Source organism: Malurus melanocephalus, unplaced genomic scaffold (assembly GCF_030028575.1).
Source record: "Malurus melanocephalus ecotype Western Australia unplaced genomic scaffold, MMel_1.1 scaffold_690, whole genome shotgun sequence".
Classification (NCBI taxonomy): Eukaryota; Metazoa; Chordata; class Aves; order Passeriformes; family Maluridae; genus Malurus; species Malurus melanocephalus.
The window spans coordinates 281,770-297,181 of record NW_026623922.1 but is presented as its reverse complement, the minus strand read 5'-3'; the positions used below and the strand labels follow the sequence as shown (position 1 = coordinate 297,181).

At 41.3% G+C, this 15,412-nt stretch overlaps 1 protein-coding gene across 2 annotated transcripts in view; it reads left to right on the top strand.

The window, feature by feature from the left end:
• Positions 1-13,631: 13,631 nt before the first annotated feature.
• Positions 13,632-15,412, top strand: part of PAMR1 (peptidase domain containing associated with muscle regeneration 1) — a 57,228-nt gene continuing 55,447 nt past the window's right edge. For both annotated transcript variants that reach the window (XM_057384175.1, XM_057384174.1), the window contains exon 1: positions 13,632-13,847. In XM_057384175.1, the coding sequence (XP_057240158.1) occupies positions 13,775-13,847 (73 nt within the window). In that variant the 5' untranslated portion in view covers positions 13,632-13,774. The remainder of the gene's footprint in view (positions 13,848-15,412) is intronic.

The window sequence follows — 15,412 nt, the reverse complement described above, 5'->3', positions numbered from 1 at the left end:
CTAAGCACCTTGCCTACACACCTTTTAAATAACCACTTAACCACAGCTTTTCCCAGCTTTTGGAGATGATACAAAGGGAGGAACAAATAAATCCATGTCTTTGCTTTCCTCTTCTATCTATAAAGAAAGCCTGAAAGTGTTTGCGTTTTACAGATATTCTCAATGAACTTTTCAGCAGATACCTTGCACATGAAAAATTCAGATTTTGTCTCTAGTCTTGTTCCTGATATGCCCTCTGGACARCTTGAGAACTAATAGGATTATGATTTCTATGATAAAGATGGAGCACAAATAACTTAGAGAAAAAGTAAATTTTATCTAGGCTGTTCAAAATTCTGGCTTTTGTTAGTATATATTTAATGCAACACTGCTATAGATAGCTGGAGAAAAAAAATAACTGTTTGCTGAAGATTCATCTCAGTCTGCTCTATACAGCCAATAACACAAATATCCTTGCACTTTCACAAGGAAAAGCAGTTCAGATAAGTCTTGACCTTTCTGATGCTGGAAAGGTTAAAAACAACAAGAGAATGGAGGTTTTTCAGGAGGGAGAAAATGTCCCACTTTTCAAGCCTTCTTTTATTTGTCTCCAAAACGAACAAGGAGAGCACAGACTCACCYTGCACCTCCTTTTGGCATTTCTCCTTTCTGCTTCTCCTTCTCTCTCAGTAAATGTCAGGAGGGAGCCACAGTCAAGGCAGAAGTTTCTGGCTGGAGAGTCACCAAGTCCCAGGCAGCCCAGCTGTGCATCTCACCCTCAGCCTTGAGAAGCCGACCTTGCAGCTCTTTCTGGGCTTGGAATGTCTCAGAATGTTTAAAATAATGGAATAAAAACAAAACAGCAACTGCTCAGACAGCAGGGTGTCCTGGGAGCGCTGAAAGTCCTGAGCAGAGCTGCATCATCCAAACAACCATTTCTAGCAATTGCTTTGCTTATCTTGTACAAAATGACACAAAGGGAGAGCTTTGTCAGATGTTGCCTGGTGGTGTTTAACTAAGGGTAGGAAGTGGTCAGAGCTCTGCCTTACACCCTGCAGAAATTTGCAGTGCTGTGGAGAATTAAATAAGGGAACACAAGAAAGAGAGGATGCCTTCTGCTCTAACAGACAGAATTCAGCAGATTTTATCCACAGTTCTGTAAAAGAGTGACACAGAAAACCCAAACACTTCATCTGGGTTTCTTAAGCCAAGCTTTTCACCTGTTTGCATTTGGTTTTTCCAGGTTCCTTACCTGGCATCCAAAGATTCGACAACCAGAAGGATGGTCACTGATGGCAGTAATGGAAGCCAATGGGAGACTGCTTTGGTGCTCTTAAAATAAACAGAATTTTAAAGCAAACAAAAGAAGAAACAAAAAAAATTATCTAAGCATCTAATTTTGGACCATGTTGACAAATAAACTTGTGAACTTAATCTGCCAGCCAATCTGTCTCAGCCCCTCAAGTTAAAAATGAGATATAGTCATCACCTCCTTGCTCAGAGCTGTGAGAAAGCATTTATTAATTGCTATGAGAGAAGTATAATTAATTGCACGAGAGTAGGGTAGTTACTTGAGTGTGTTTAGAAGAAAGATATTCACAGTCAACAATGCTAAATCTTCAGTTGTTGCAAAGTGTTTGGTTCTTTTCGTTACTTCTTTCAGTCAAAATGCAGTCAGGAGATGTATAGAGCAGTCTCACAAGATGCTGATGTGGAGCACACTGGTTAATGTACAGATTGCTGCGGTGTGTGGGGGTCAGTGTAAAGTCATAAATGCAGAGTTACATTTGTAGGGCGTGGGAGGGTGTGGAAGGAAGCACAGTGCATGGGCAAGTGGGCAGAAAAGAATGGGAAAGAGCTCCTGGTCCACGGCAGGGAAAGTCAAACAGCCCCTATTTCAATGAAGAATAATCAGGGTCTTGCCTGGATAGAAAAGAAATAAATGGAGAGGGATAAGAGCTGCCTGCATTCTCTGGAAGGCTTCAAGGGGACACCAGGCTTGAGGTCTGTCATGCTCTGCCCAGCTGAACACTCCTGTGGGTTCAGCCTGAGGTGAAGGGCACATGCACAGCTCTACCCATCCTGGGCATGGGGAAAGGCTGAAACAAACTGCTGGGGAAAGGCAGACAGCAAGGTACCTAAGAGGGAGTCTGCCCCTAATGAATCTGAAAGAACTTTTTCCTTCCACGGCTTCAGCTTTGCCCTTAATAAATTTTGTGACAACATTACCTATTTTGGATCTCATAAAAGCAAGCTTTTATTTGTAACTGATCTTATTCTGGATTGAATTAAGAGCGATTTTAGGGGAACAAAGCACTTTTCACCCAAGGCTGGGCCAGTTTATAAAGTGGGATGCTAGGAYACTTCAGTGGGCTCCTTTGCTCCCAGCACATTTTCCATACCGTGCCCCTGGAGGATCCTTACAAACCAGTTCATGGAGAGAGGAAATGGCTCTTGTTATACCAAATTACAGAGCTGGGAAAAATTGACAAGCTTCTGGACTCATTTGTGCTTGTGTGCKTGAAAGCTTGTCTGTTTTTTCCAGCTGTATCACTTGGCCTGATCAATAATTTCCCTCCTGTGAACTGTGCCACATTATTAGCCATGGTATCTTTTCCTTTTATTACACAAAGATAAAATGATTAGGAGACTGGGTTAGGAAAGAAAAAGCACAGTATAAAGAAAAAAAGCAACAGCTAATCCCTTGTGCCAGAAATGACCACACTTCTGGAGACATCTGAAAACTTTTTAGAACCTCTCATTTGACAGGTCAGTTTAAACCAGCTTATGATCTTGATACGGCATTCCAGCCCATTTCCATTCAAGAAACATTTCAGCACCCATTTAATGGCAAACATCATCCTTGTGAAGATAAAGATCTTTCTGAGAGGGTTTTTGACTGCATGTGTTCCACCATACAGTGTTTGTAGAGATGCCAAGCTACCCTCTTCAGACCACTGCTGCTCCCAAAGTGCTCCYATGGAAGTGTCACTGTGGCACCCTGGCTGCTGCCATCCTGTGGGACACAGCAACAGGAGCCTCTCTTCCTGGCTGAACAGGTGTTTGAGGTAATTCTGTAACTCCCATGAGAGGGAAAGTAAACACTTTGCATGTAAAACCTTGCAAAATACAATTATTTAATTATTTTGTTTAAATGAAGGCAAATATTTTAAAAAAGAAACGTAGTGAACAAAATCGAAAAAAAAAAAGCATCTTAGTTTTCTCTGAGAGACATTTGAATTGAGCAATAAATAAAATTTACTTTGCTCTTCACTCATGATGTTTTTCTCTCTCTTTTCCTTCTTGCTGAAGAACAGCTTGCTTTGGCTRCCCATCCCCACACATTAGGAGAAAACCTCCTGCTGTGAAAACATTTCTTTGATCCTCTCACCTGCAAAGATTTCCTGTCCTTTGTGAATTCCTCAGTTTTACACWGCCCACCACCAACATCTGGTCCTTTTGTTTTGATATTAAGCATGTTTCGCTTCTCTCTTGCAGAGAAGTTGGAGAAGCTCACCAACACTTGTTAGCCAACAGCACTCTAAGGCAAACTGTGTTTTTTTGGTCTAGAGCCAGGAGCTGGACTTCAGTGATCCCTGTGGACCCCTTCCAGCTCAGAATACACTATGATTCTACGATTCTATGATTCTATGAACAGTGTGCCCAAGGCTGCAACAAATAACTGTCTGGCAATTAATACTCAGAACACCCATGCATAAATTTATTAGGAATCAAAAGAGATTTTTACCATTTGCAAAGGTAAATATSTTTCCTGGGAAATGCACTATATCTAGATGTTAATCATCTATAAATACATCTCTTATTCTATGGAGTCACAAAGAACAAAAGAAACAGTGATGCTTTTCTGTGAAGGCTGAAATTAGATGTTCATTGCCTGTGGTCTCCAGGGAAATCATATTTATTTTATTGAACATTTTACCAACATGGGAAAATATTCGCTTTTCCTGAATAGTTTTCCTTTGTCATGTTGCCAAAGCCTTACAGAATGATGAATGATTCTTCACTGACAGTAGTGCTATTATTTCTCATTTGTAATGTAAGAATATTTTTGGTGCAAGRATTTCAGACACTTCATACTGATGTGGCAGTGGGACCTAGTGCCTGCATATTTGAGCCTCTGGGGAAGAAGGGCATAAAGACATGTAAAAAAATATTCCTGTGGTAAAAGTGGCTGATCCTCACCATGATTGCTCACACCAATAGGGCTGCATGKTGAGATCCACATCATAAATAATGGAACTGCAAAGGTGAAGAAACAAGTTCAGCAACATGCTGAGTCAAGAAAATGTTAGAAAWGTTAGAGATATGGTTTAACTGCTTGTCTTGGTTTTTAGGAACCAAAGGTAATTTGATGAAAGGGAAGGTAGGAAGTTCAAACCTGACCAGAGAAATTATTAAATTATTCTTGGTGCAAAGAATGTTAGATAATTGAGCAATTCCACCAYATATTTCTGGGAGCAAAACTTTAACAAGTTTAAAAGAGGTATTTAAACACATGTATATCTATATCTATATCTACACATATATATATATATATCTCCAAATATATCTATATATCCATATATATATCTCCATATATACATATATATCTCAAGAGATAAGAAATATAATTACTAAACCAAAACCACTTCAGGAGCTGAATTGGCCTTTATTAGTGGAGAACAAGATAGGATTGTGAGCTGGAAAGGTTATCCCAATAAGTTTACTGGTTTTATCTGCTGAAGTAATAAGGAATTATCTGGCCATTTCTGGAGGCAGAATGCTATACAAAGAGGATACTTAATCTTGTCTGGCCTGACTGCATTTATGTGACAATATTCCAGCAGGTCTATGAGCCCTAGGCCTGAAAWAAAGGGGAAGGAATGAGGAGTGAAGCCTTTTGGCAAAGCAGTTTGTGGTCCAATAATGAAATAGCAGGGGATACTCCAGGTTAGTCCTGAAAGTGCACTGCAGGAGCCATCCAGTAATAGAAGTCATCCATTATCTCTCAGGCAMAAATATTTTGAAAGGAAAATTTCTGCACAAGCTTGGAAAAGATGGCTGGCTCATCATTCTGATGAGATTTCCATAGAGAAGTTRCAGTATTTGCAAGGCTGCCAACTTTTAAGCAATCTTCTCTCAGCCAATTTCTTTCTTTCTCTCCCCGCACTACCAAACATGATTAGATCATATTATGAATGTATTGCCTGCCAAATTTCATATCTAGTTAATCACACTGAGCACTGTGACCTTATAAAGAATCTTAAACTGATTAAAATCTTTACTCTGTGCCTACACACAGGGAAAAAAAAAAGTCTCACCAACTTATTTTTGAGTACAGTTTATTAAGGGGCTTTGATTTATGTTTTCTTCTTTCTGCAGTTGATGGGTCACATTCAAAGGGAAAAGCTGTAAAAAAAAGCATTGGGTCCACCTTAGTTGTGAACACAGGGGGGAATAAGATGATACCATACCAAATAAACTCCAGATAGCTGGAAATATGCAGATCTCTGTCATGTGTATCCTATTGTTCCCATTTATTTGTTTACAGAGAGGCCTAAGTGGCTTATTTGGTTGATAAAATAATAAAAGATGTAAAGTARCTCATCTGTGCTAAGGCTTTATTCTGATGGAATCTGGCATGAACAATTTGCAGAAGCAGGCTATATTTTGGTTCATGATGAACGGCAGCCCATACCAGRACAATCTGCCTGGCTTTGGATCAAGTTTTCTTTTGATTAAAAATACATGAAAAGAAATCTAAACCAAATGTCAATGGCCAAGAGATTTTTCACACTGAAAACAGCAACTGAACCTAAACGATGGCATTATGGACAGAATAAAATACATGGTGGACAAAATAAACCCCCCCAATTCTTCACACAGAAAACAGCAACTGAACAAAAACGATGGTGTTATGGACAGAACCAAATACGTATGAATAATCCCCCCCAAGAGTCAATACTCTGTAGCAGAAACAAAAACTTCTCCACTGGATCCAAGACTGGCCCTTCTAAGGTCCTTCCTGAAGCAGTTTAAACTACTTGAAGCAGATTTTTCTGCGTAGACTTTTCTTTTCTTTAATGGTTTTGCATGTTATAGGGCAATAGGAGTTTATGAAGGTCTCATATTGGAAGTTAAAGCCTGTGCTGTCATGAAGCACATGCTCTCATTGAGGCTACAAGACAGGGAAATAATAAAAAAGATGGAGAAAGGTGCATTTTCAAGAAGAACAGAGTGAAATGGAATAGACTATTCCTTTCTTTTACTGCTCAAACTTGTAAGATCAAAGCCCTGCTGGAGAAAACAAAAATTGCTRTTATTTCTTTTCTACTCCTTTTTATTGCTCCTTTTCTACCAAGAAATGTTCAAAGTAGTAAAAATCAATACCCTCTCTGTCAACTTGCACACCACTGAATGTTAAAAGCCAAGGCYTTTAACAGTGGTGTGGAACAATCTTCGTTTCAACTGAATTTTTTCAGTCTTTAAAGTGAAGCAGTAGTGYTGATTTCTAATCCTGGAGGCTGCTATGTAAATACTTGCTACAAACTCTGATTCACTAATTAACAATATATGTTGAAGGGTTTAGAAATTAGAAATTCCTGTCACTCTTCCAGTGTCTCTGAAACACTGTTCATGGATATTTTAAACAGACATCTTGTGAGCTATATAAAGTCTTCTMTCAACTTGAATAAACTTTTTTAGTTCCCCCTTTTTGTATATGGAGTATTTTAACTTGGATAACATCTTGTAAGTTTTCTAAACCCCCCCTCTCCCCCAGTTATAGCTGTATAAGTAGCAGAATTATACCACAATGTATTTTTCTGTGGCACTCAGTGCACAGAAGGGAATTTCCTGATACAAGCATATCCTACTACTTGCTGAGCCTGCATTCCTGAAAAGTGCCACAGCTGGTGATTTCACAGATGCAAATCAAATTTTCCCRTAAGAATTATGTAAGGGAAGTGGGTGGGATTTGTGCTTCAGAATTGCAGACTGTTTAAATACTGAGGGACAGTATTTACCAACATATGATCTGATTCATATCCCAATATCGCTGCCTGAAAAACAGTAAAAGAAAAATTGTTAGGAAACTTTTTCTATGCTTTTAAGTGAAACACCAGTTGTGGTCTGGCACACCAGAGTTCAAAGATGATAAAGATGACATGGAGGGTAAATRTGTGGGAGCAGGACCATCAGGACTGTCAACTGGCACATCAATGTTTTGTGGGAACAGAAAAGATGGACAAAATTGTATGGTTCAGCAACTTGCTTGTCAGCCCTTGGTTCTGTAGTATCTGAAGATGGTGATGACTTGTTTTTTAATAAAAATTCATGGCATGACTGCACACTGGTCTGAGATTTGAGCAGTATATACACTGAGATCAAATTTTGCAATCYCCTGGTGACGTTGTCCAACTGTGCTCAGAAGAGACTACTGGTCYGAAAGATCTCAGCCACTTCATCTATTAGTTGGAGTAATCTTGCTCTCTCTTTCTGAATCATTATATATATTWCTTTTTATCATCTTTGTCATCTTATTTCAGTCTCTCCCTTTTCATCAAGGTCAGTCAATCAAGAGAGAGTACAAAAAGCCTGAGAACTGATTAGTGTAAGATKGTGTTAAATGATGAACAGCAGAACTCCCAAAAATCACATCAGGAAGATAAATGGTCTGTTACTGTACGTTTCCTGATTATTTACTCATATGAAATGTAAAACAACTGCATAAAAGGTGAATGGTTTTGTTACTCCTTGTTATTAGAATTTCACTGTTGCTCCTAGATAGACATTTTCACAGATCCTTCCCAAGGACATTTTGGCAAATTTGACCTACAGGGACAGAGAAAGTGAGCCTTAATTTCAGTTTTTATGGGGATCAATGAAAGGAGAAAACGAGAAAAAAAGCTGTACTTCAAAAACAAAAAAAGCTGTACTTCAGACTAAGCTCTTAATTTGTTAGACAGCACTACTCAATTCTTGCATCACTCCATTATCTCCATTATCTAGCTGCAAYGCAGTTACAGCTTGAGTGAATCATATTTCCAGAACTGCTATTCTTTTACATTTACAGYTTGAAAAATCAGATATTGAGCACCTCTGAAAAGCTGACCTTCCACCAATTACTTCACACATACATTTTCCTGACCTTTATTGCATCCATACATTCATCTGATTGGACTTTATGTGGCAGATGGCCTTCTCGGTGGAACATGGTTAGGTTTCTGTCCCAAAACYTTACTCTTTTCTTGKCTTCCATCCTGATTCACATGTACCYAAGACCATAAAATGTAAGTCCAACTTGAATAAAATCAAAATGATTCGAACCTTCTGTGTGTCTGATGTTTTGGTGATCCATTTGAGTTTGCTATATAGAGTAAAAGTCTATATAGTAATATTTTCTATATAGACTAAAAGTTCATKAACCTAGAAAGCCTTATTTGTTAACCTTCAATCCAAAAATGYGTATCACAAGAATGACTGAATCTACTGGCTGTTCATTTCCCCAYAGGTAAATAAATAATTGCAGCCCTTTTTTATTATCCCCTTAGACAATAATATCAGTGTTTGCTAGGATTGACTACTGGCTAGTTTTAATTTCAAGCCAAATTTTCCACCTGTTTCTTTCCTTAMACGTTGCTATGGTGAAGATTATCACAGACTGCAAAACAAAAGGGAAGCACGAAAGGATCACTGAAAAAACACACAGACAAAGGCATGCAATAATAACTGAAWAAAAGCATATTGCTGGGTAGGTGCCATTAAGCAGTCACATTTTTCTGGCCTGCTGCTGACCCGTCCAGAAATATATTTGTGTCCTAGGGTAGCTGAGTATTTGTATTCCTATCATCTGCTTATGTTAGAGGAAAGGCAAACAACCCTTCTGTAACCATACATTAGTTGAGACTGCTCTGGTTTGTTTTGTGATGTTCCTCCCTTCAAGGACAGTGGGAGGGAGAGGTACAAGTCACATACGTTCCTGGAGGGGAGACTCGGGCTCAGTGGCAGGGAAGAAGCTCCCTGCTCTCTGGGACTGCTCCTTTTTCCCCTCTTCTTTGGACTTGTTTTTTCCTCGATTTTTTTCTTCATCATCTGAGAATGAAGATTCCCGTGGCATGATAGGTGAGAAAGATCCTCCAGTGAACCACCAGAGTGACTCTGTCCAGCCCCTCTGGGGGCCCCGGAGGGGAAGCCACTCCCAGGAGGGAAGAAAAAGACTTTGAGATGCATCAGCTGGTCCCAGAGGTGTTTTTTTTAAATATTTTTCTATTTTCCCCCCTCTCTTCTTTGTGGTCATATTATTTTGTTGTTGTTGTTTTGTTAAATAAATAGGGTTTTTTTTCCTTTTTCTTTTCACTTTCCTCTCTGTGGAAAAGTTTGTCTCTAGGACCTGGGTAGGGAAAGGATGGGAGTTTGCTGGAACTTGGGAGTGTTCGTCCTCCATTAAATTAGTTCAAACCATGACAATTTGGAATCATAAACTTTAAACTGTTTCAATTTTCCTGGCAAAATCTTTCTAACAAATACAAGCCTTATCATTGTCATTACATGTCCCATTAGGCCAAGGGCTGTATCGTGTGCTGGCACTGCATCTCCCACTTCTTTTGGCTACATTTATCACACCCATTTGCTCTCCTGGGCAGTGAWGCTTCAGTCACTGAGGATTAACATCCCACAGAGAGATGGGAATAATTTGCAGAGCTCAGGTCAGAAAAAGCCAAACAAATTGCCCTTATCTGTAGGTGYCTGTGTGGGTAAACTGCCACAATTCCAATGCAATTCATGAATGCTGGATATTTGCTTTGCACATATTTGGCTGAACTTGAAGCCCAAAAGGCAAAGTATATTTTTGATAATCCTAGGAACTTATAAAATGTTCWTCAGATATTATGGTAAGGTAGGGAATTTAGTTTAAAGGCTTTCTTTTAAAGGCAAGTATTTTATAATCTCTCTTCTAAAAGGACCCCCCATCCTCCAATTTGGACAACAATGCTTTGAAGGGAGAAGCAAAGTATTAGTGCTAATCTTTCATTAACCTCTCTTGCTGTTACTCCTAAAGTGCTAGATCTGAGTTTCATTTGAACTTCATTTCCCCCTGAGACACAAGCCCTTTCCAACCTCTCAGCAGGCCCATTTTCTTTTATGATGTGTTTCCAGTGGTTTCTTCATATATTGTTGGAGTGGGAAGGGTATTATTGGGCATTCACTAAAGTTCAAGATCTAACTCCRACAACCCTCCTGGGAGCATGTTTGAGTCCAGATGATTCAAACTCTTTCTCTGGCAGAAGACTCCTCTAKTTCAGTGGGAATCTTGCCTGTAAAAAGGGAAATGGGCTCCAAATGTTCTTGTAAGAAGGATGTCCTGTGCAGGCATCTGATCTGTAGTAGCAGAAATTAATAAAATTGAAAATCACAGATTTCCTTCTAGCACAACCTCTGGAGCTTTGGAAGATCATCAAGGCCATTTGGGATAGAATTACCTTTGCAGAAGTCACAAAAGCAGAAAATTTTCTGGCAGTGGACCAGTAACAGAAACAGSAGATTTCAGTAGTTTTGGGGGAAATAAAAAGTTCACTAAAATTTTAAAGACTGAAAAGCAATAATTTTTATTTCAAGTCTGAATTAAATTTATGCAGAACTATATATCCACCCTTAGTTATTTTTCACTGAGTCCTCTGAAGCAAAACAGAACTACAAGAACCAAGTGGGATTAATTTACTTTTTTCCACCCAGACCTGCCACTGTTTCAGGATATGTGCCTCAGCTCGTACCCCTGCATGTCACTTTTCCCCAATATAAAATGGTGGCATTCTTTCTGTTCTTGCAGGYTGGACCACACACTGTATTTCAGATTTCATGGCAGATTATTAGAGACCTAAACTAGTGGTATGAATTGCACATTAATTATTCACTCAGTGGTCAATTATTAATTATTAAAGGTCTTGTTTTACTCTAGGTTGAAGTGGATTGCTAGGTACTTGGTAATTCTTATTAATATGTTATAATTCTATCAGTTTTTGCAGCAGTCTGTTTTACAGTTCAGTTTCAGTGCAATGTACTTTCCAAAGCCTTTACATTCAACAGTAAGGCAGATGCAAACATTGAAGCCAAACGCCACAGYGAGATTCCTCAGCAGCACAGACACATGGCTAAGAGCTTTGAGCTTTCTTTCATGGGGGATTACATACAACCCAAAATATTTGTCTGGTGTGCCGTGCCTGGTTTGGTCCCTGCCTCTTAATAGGAATGCAAGAAGTGCATTCAGGATCACTGTGTGTGTTGCCCAGAGTCATTCCTGGGGGTAAAGCTACATCCCAACAGACAGCCCATGTAAATAGGCCATGTGCAAACTTGTGGGATCATGACTGAATTCTCTTGTTTGGCTGCTGAGCCGTTCTCTAAGGAGGCCGTGGATCCACCAACTAAACTGATTTTGCAAGGAGCCAAGCTAAGTTAAGCCCTGTGGAGTAATACTGAGTGTGGTTACATCTTTTGGTGGCATAAGAATCTTCCCTCAGAGACAAGAAAGAAAAAAAGATACCTTAAATCTACCAGTTAGCCCTTTAGTTCACACCTCCATAGAACAGAAGGACCATATTTCCACCCTAAAACAGAGGGTGTCCCTGGAGACCTCATCCCTGCAAAGGGCAAAGACACAACTTCAGCTACTCCTGTTCCACCATGTCGAATGTCTTGCCACAGGAACTGACTCAAATAAACAGTTGTGGCCCTTGTGGGTATATTTTCCCCAGTGGGTCTGGCCTTCATCAAACCAATTATTAGGTCCTCTATTCCTGGTCTTAACAGCCTGTTTCCCTRTGTCCAGCCTCATTTGGTGCTCTGGGATTTCCATTCACTTTACACATCAATCCAAATTTTGGCTTACATCCTCATGAGCCTCCCCCTCAGAGATATCTGAGCCCCAGACATCTGTAAGTCAACTTTCAGTCCAAAAAGWTCTTACTAGGTTAAACGGTTTAATTGCTTATTGAAAGTAATGGCTAGAAAATAAACTAATCATCATTCCACAGGCTTTGTGTTTCTTGGTGAAGATGTAAGAGCTTCCCATTTCCACTGTTTTCATTTAGTTTTGGGGACTTCATTTTTTTTTCATCAGTTCTTTTTTCCTCCTACCACTGGCAAGCAATGGCTTGTTAGAGGAACTCAAAGTTGGAATTAGGAAAGAGTTTAGAGCACATATATGAATAAAGGAGCAGGGGACCACCAAGACAGAGTTTCAGGACCCTGGGGCAAGAGATGTTCATCAAGGGCTCCAAGAGAACACAGTAATTGAGCCATAATTAGTCCCAGTGGGACTTGGAGAGCTTTGGTGGCCTCTTCCTGAGCTTCCAAGCACCCAGGCCAGCAGCCAGGCTGCTTCAGCAAGAATTATGTGCCATAATGGTTAAAATCTTGGCACCTACTTCAGGTGTTCTTATTCTCAGTGSTGGGTTTATGTCAGTGTTAAGAGATTTGGAAAAAACTACTTTTGTATRTGGAAGGTGTGCAAACTCTAAAATGACTGTCCACAGTGTAAAGTCAAGAGGTTGGTTGACAGACAAACCTAAACTAGAGAGATGTCTGGTTTAGAATTCCCCCCATGAAAGACCACCTGAAGGTGTAAGGCATTTTGAACTGCACTAAACTACTCAAGATTTCCATTGGCGATGGCTCTCAAATTTTTGRGGCTGTTCAACATGCTTGAGTTTAACAAACTGCTGTAGGTATTTGTTAAAGCTTTTTGAGTTACTTGATTTCCTACTCCAAAGCAAATGCCAATTTTTCATTTTTTCCCCCTCATGATGTATGTAAATTTTGAAAACTTGCTACAGAAATTAAATTAAGGAMGTCTGACTTAGGGTGAAAAATATGTCCTTTGGAAAGTATTAAAAARTTGTTCAAGAAAAATATTAGAGAAAATAAAGTATACTACTATGAAATATGGGTTGAAGACCATAAAAAAGTCAGTAGCATGTGCTAATAGAAAAGACAAAACAAAATATGACACAAAGATAAAATCCAAACCAAATGATCTCCTTTGTTTGGATTAAACATTTCCTCAATATCAACATGTTCCGACAAAACATGTCAATTTTGCCAAAATTGCGTTTCCTGGCAGAAATGGACTCTGTAAAAAGGTTTTGACTAGCACAAGCACAAGTATGCCAAGTGATTCCTTTTGTGTGTTGTGGTTTTCATCCACTGTGGAGTGAACTTTTACTGAGCCTCATTCATTCATCTGGCCCACCATAAAAACGCACAGCTATTTTAAGCACATCGTAAAGTGAACCGTGTCACTTGGCCAGGCTGCCCAATCGCAGGAGAGTGGGACAGGAATCCCTCTGCACCCACCCCACAGCCAAAAGCCCGAAGGGAGCAAGTACAAAGTGCCTCCTGCTGGAGAGCTCTGTAACCTCGGCTCACCCGCAGCAACTGGGATAGCTCATGTAGAGAGATATCTGCATTTCTCTCTCCCCGCTTTAAAACATCTTTCTTTACATAAGAGAAGTCGCTATCTCCGAGCTGAGCACTGAGCCAATAAACCCATCACAAAAGGGATCTGTTGCCAGAGTCCAGAAAGGGTTAAGGCAGCAGTTGGAGAGGTTTGGGGTGACGTGTGCTTCTGGACGCCTGAGAAGTCTCTTGAAGGTAGTTCCCCTCTGGTGAGGATGGGAGCGTGCTGAGGTCTGAAATMCGAGATCCCTCGCAGCCTGGAGCTGGTGAGGTCCCAGTAAAAGCTGTTTGCCTGCTTTCCCTTCCCGAACAGTCACACTGCTGCACTGGCCTGGGCAGCATGGAGCGAGCACCCTGGACACTTGTRGGACTCACTCTTCTCCAGCTCCTGCTCATCTCCTGCTTGCCAAGAGGTACTGTAAGAGAGTGTGTGTGTTCCGGCACGGTCGAATGAGTCCCTTTCCTTCAGTGTGCTCAGAGGGGTTTGATCTCATGCGCTGTCATGGCAAGTAGAGATCTGCAGGGACAGTAATAATAGAACGAAGGGGCTCTGCTTTGTTGTTTTTTCTTGTCAGCACGGACTGTGTGTGTGTCTGTGTGTCTGTGTGTCTGTGTGTCTGTGTGTGTGTAGGTTTACCCAAGGATGATTTTCAGGCAAACTTAATAGCCTTAAAGAGAAACAACTGGCTGAATTTGTTTGCCAATGACCATCAAGACAAAGGTATGCAATCACTTTGCTTATTACTCCTTTTATTTTCTCAACACTCAGTGCTAAGGAAATGATGATAAAAAGAGGCATTTGAGTTTCTGAATTGTAAAGCGTAATTTGTTTAGTTTGGCAAGACAGCAATTTTCCTCTCCAGCCCCAGCACCAAGAATGAAGGCAAGGAGAAAAAAAAAAGTGAAGGAAGAAAAGAAAACAAAACCCACACATTGTTTCCAATCTGGGACCTAGTTCTGCCAATATTATTCTTTCTAAGGGGAAGCCTTGCTAAAGCAGAACCATCTTTTTTATACTCAAGCCCCTTCCAGTTTCTGCTGAACCAGCATGTATTATCTTGATAAGGCTGAGCAAAAAAGCATTTACTGTTGAGTGCAAATTTGCTGTAGTTATGGCCACGGGCTCGGGCTGTTTGCACCTGGAGGTGTCCGGACCTGCTTGCAGCAGGCAGCTGTCASCATCGCGGGCTGCTCTCCTGGGAGCTGCAGCCCCAAGGACTGGCAGGTGAGGTGCCCTCAAGTCACCCACCCTTCAAGCTGCTGCCAATTTCGGCACTGCTGACTCCTCTTAGCGGGGGAGCTGTCAGATMGGCCGGATCTCAGGGACTGTAAGGAATCGGTGCCAAGGATGGTGCTTCAGAGCCSACCCACGGCAGAGGGTCTGCTTCCACAGTGCCCTCCCCTGCCGACCCCTCCGGGCACGGGAACAGGAGATGATCAGGGTCATCTGCCCACCAGGCTGGCACCAGCACCTGCAGCTGTCCTGGCAGCATGACCTCCTGCCCGAGCTTGTACAGAGAGCTTCTCCCCATCTCTGTGCCACAKGCACTGACCTGTCCCTGCAGTGGCCAGTCCCTCAGACATGTGCCACCTCTCACACTGGCCAAGCAAGGTGGCTCTGTGGCACTGCAGGCGTGGCACAGAGCTAGTCCTGCCAGTGGCAGAGCATCCCTGGGTAGAGGCTGTGGCTGTCAGGCAGCTGCTTGGCCATGAATTCGCCCTGCAGGGGCAGCACATCTGTGTCATGGCAATAATCTGGTCGGCAGAGAATCGAGCACTGAGTCTCCTCGGCAGCAGTGACAAGGGGAGGCAGGAGGAGGGACAGCAGTGGGGCACAAGGCCTGTGGGGCTGTGAGCTTTGGAGGGAGGCTGCAGATTCCCCCAAGAGCCACTCCTCAGCACCAGGAGCGTGGGAAGAGCCTGCAGGACACATGGATGTGAGCCACCTTTCCCCTGCCCCTCCTTGCCATGCTTCCCC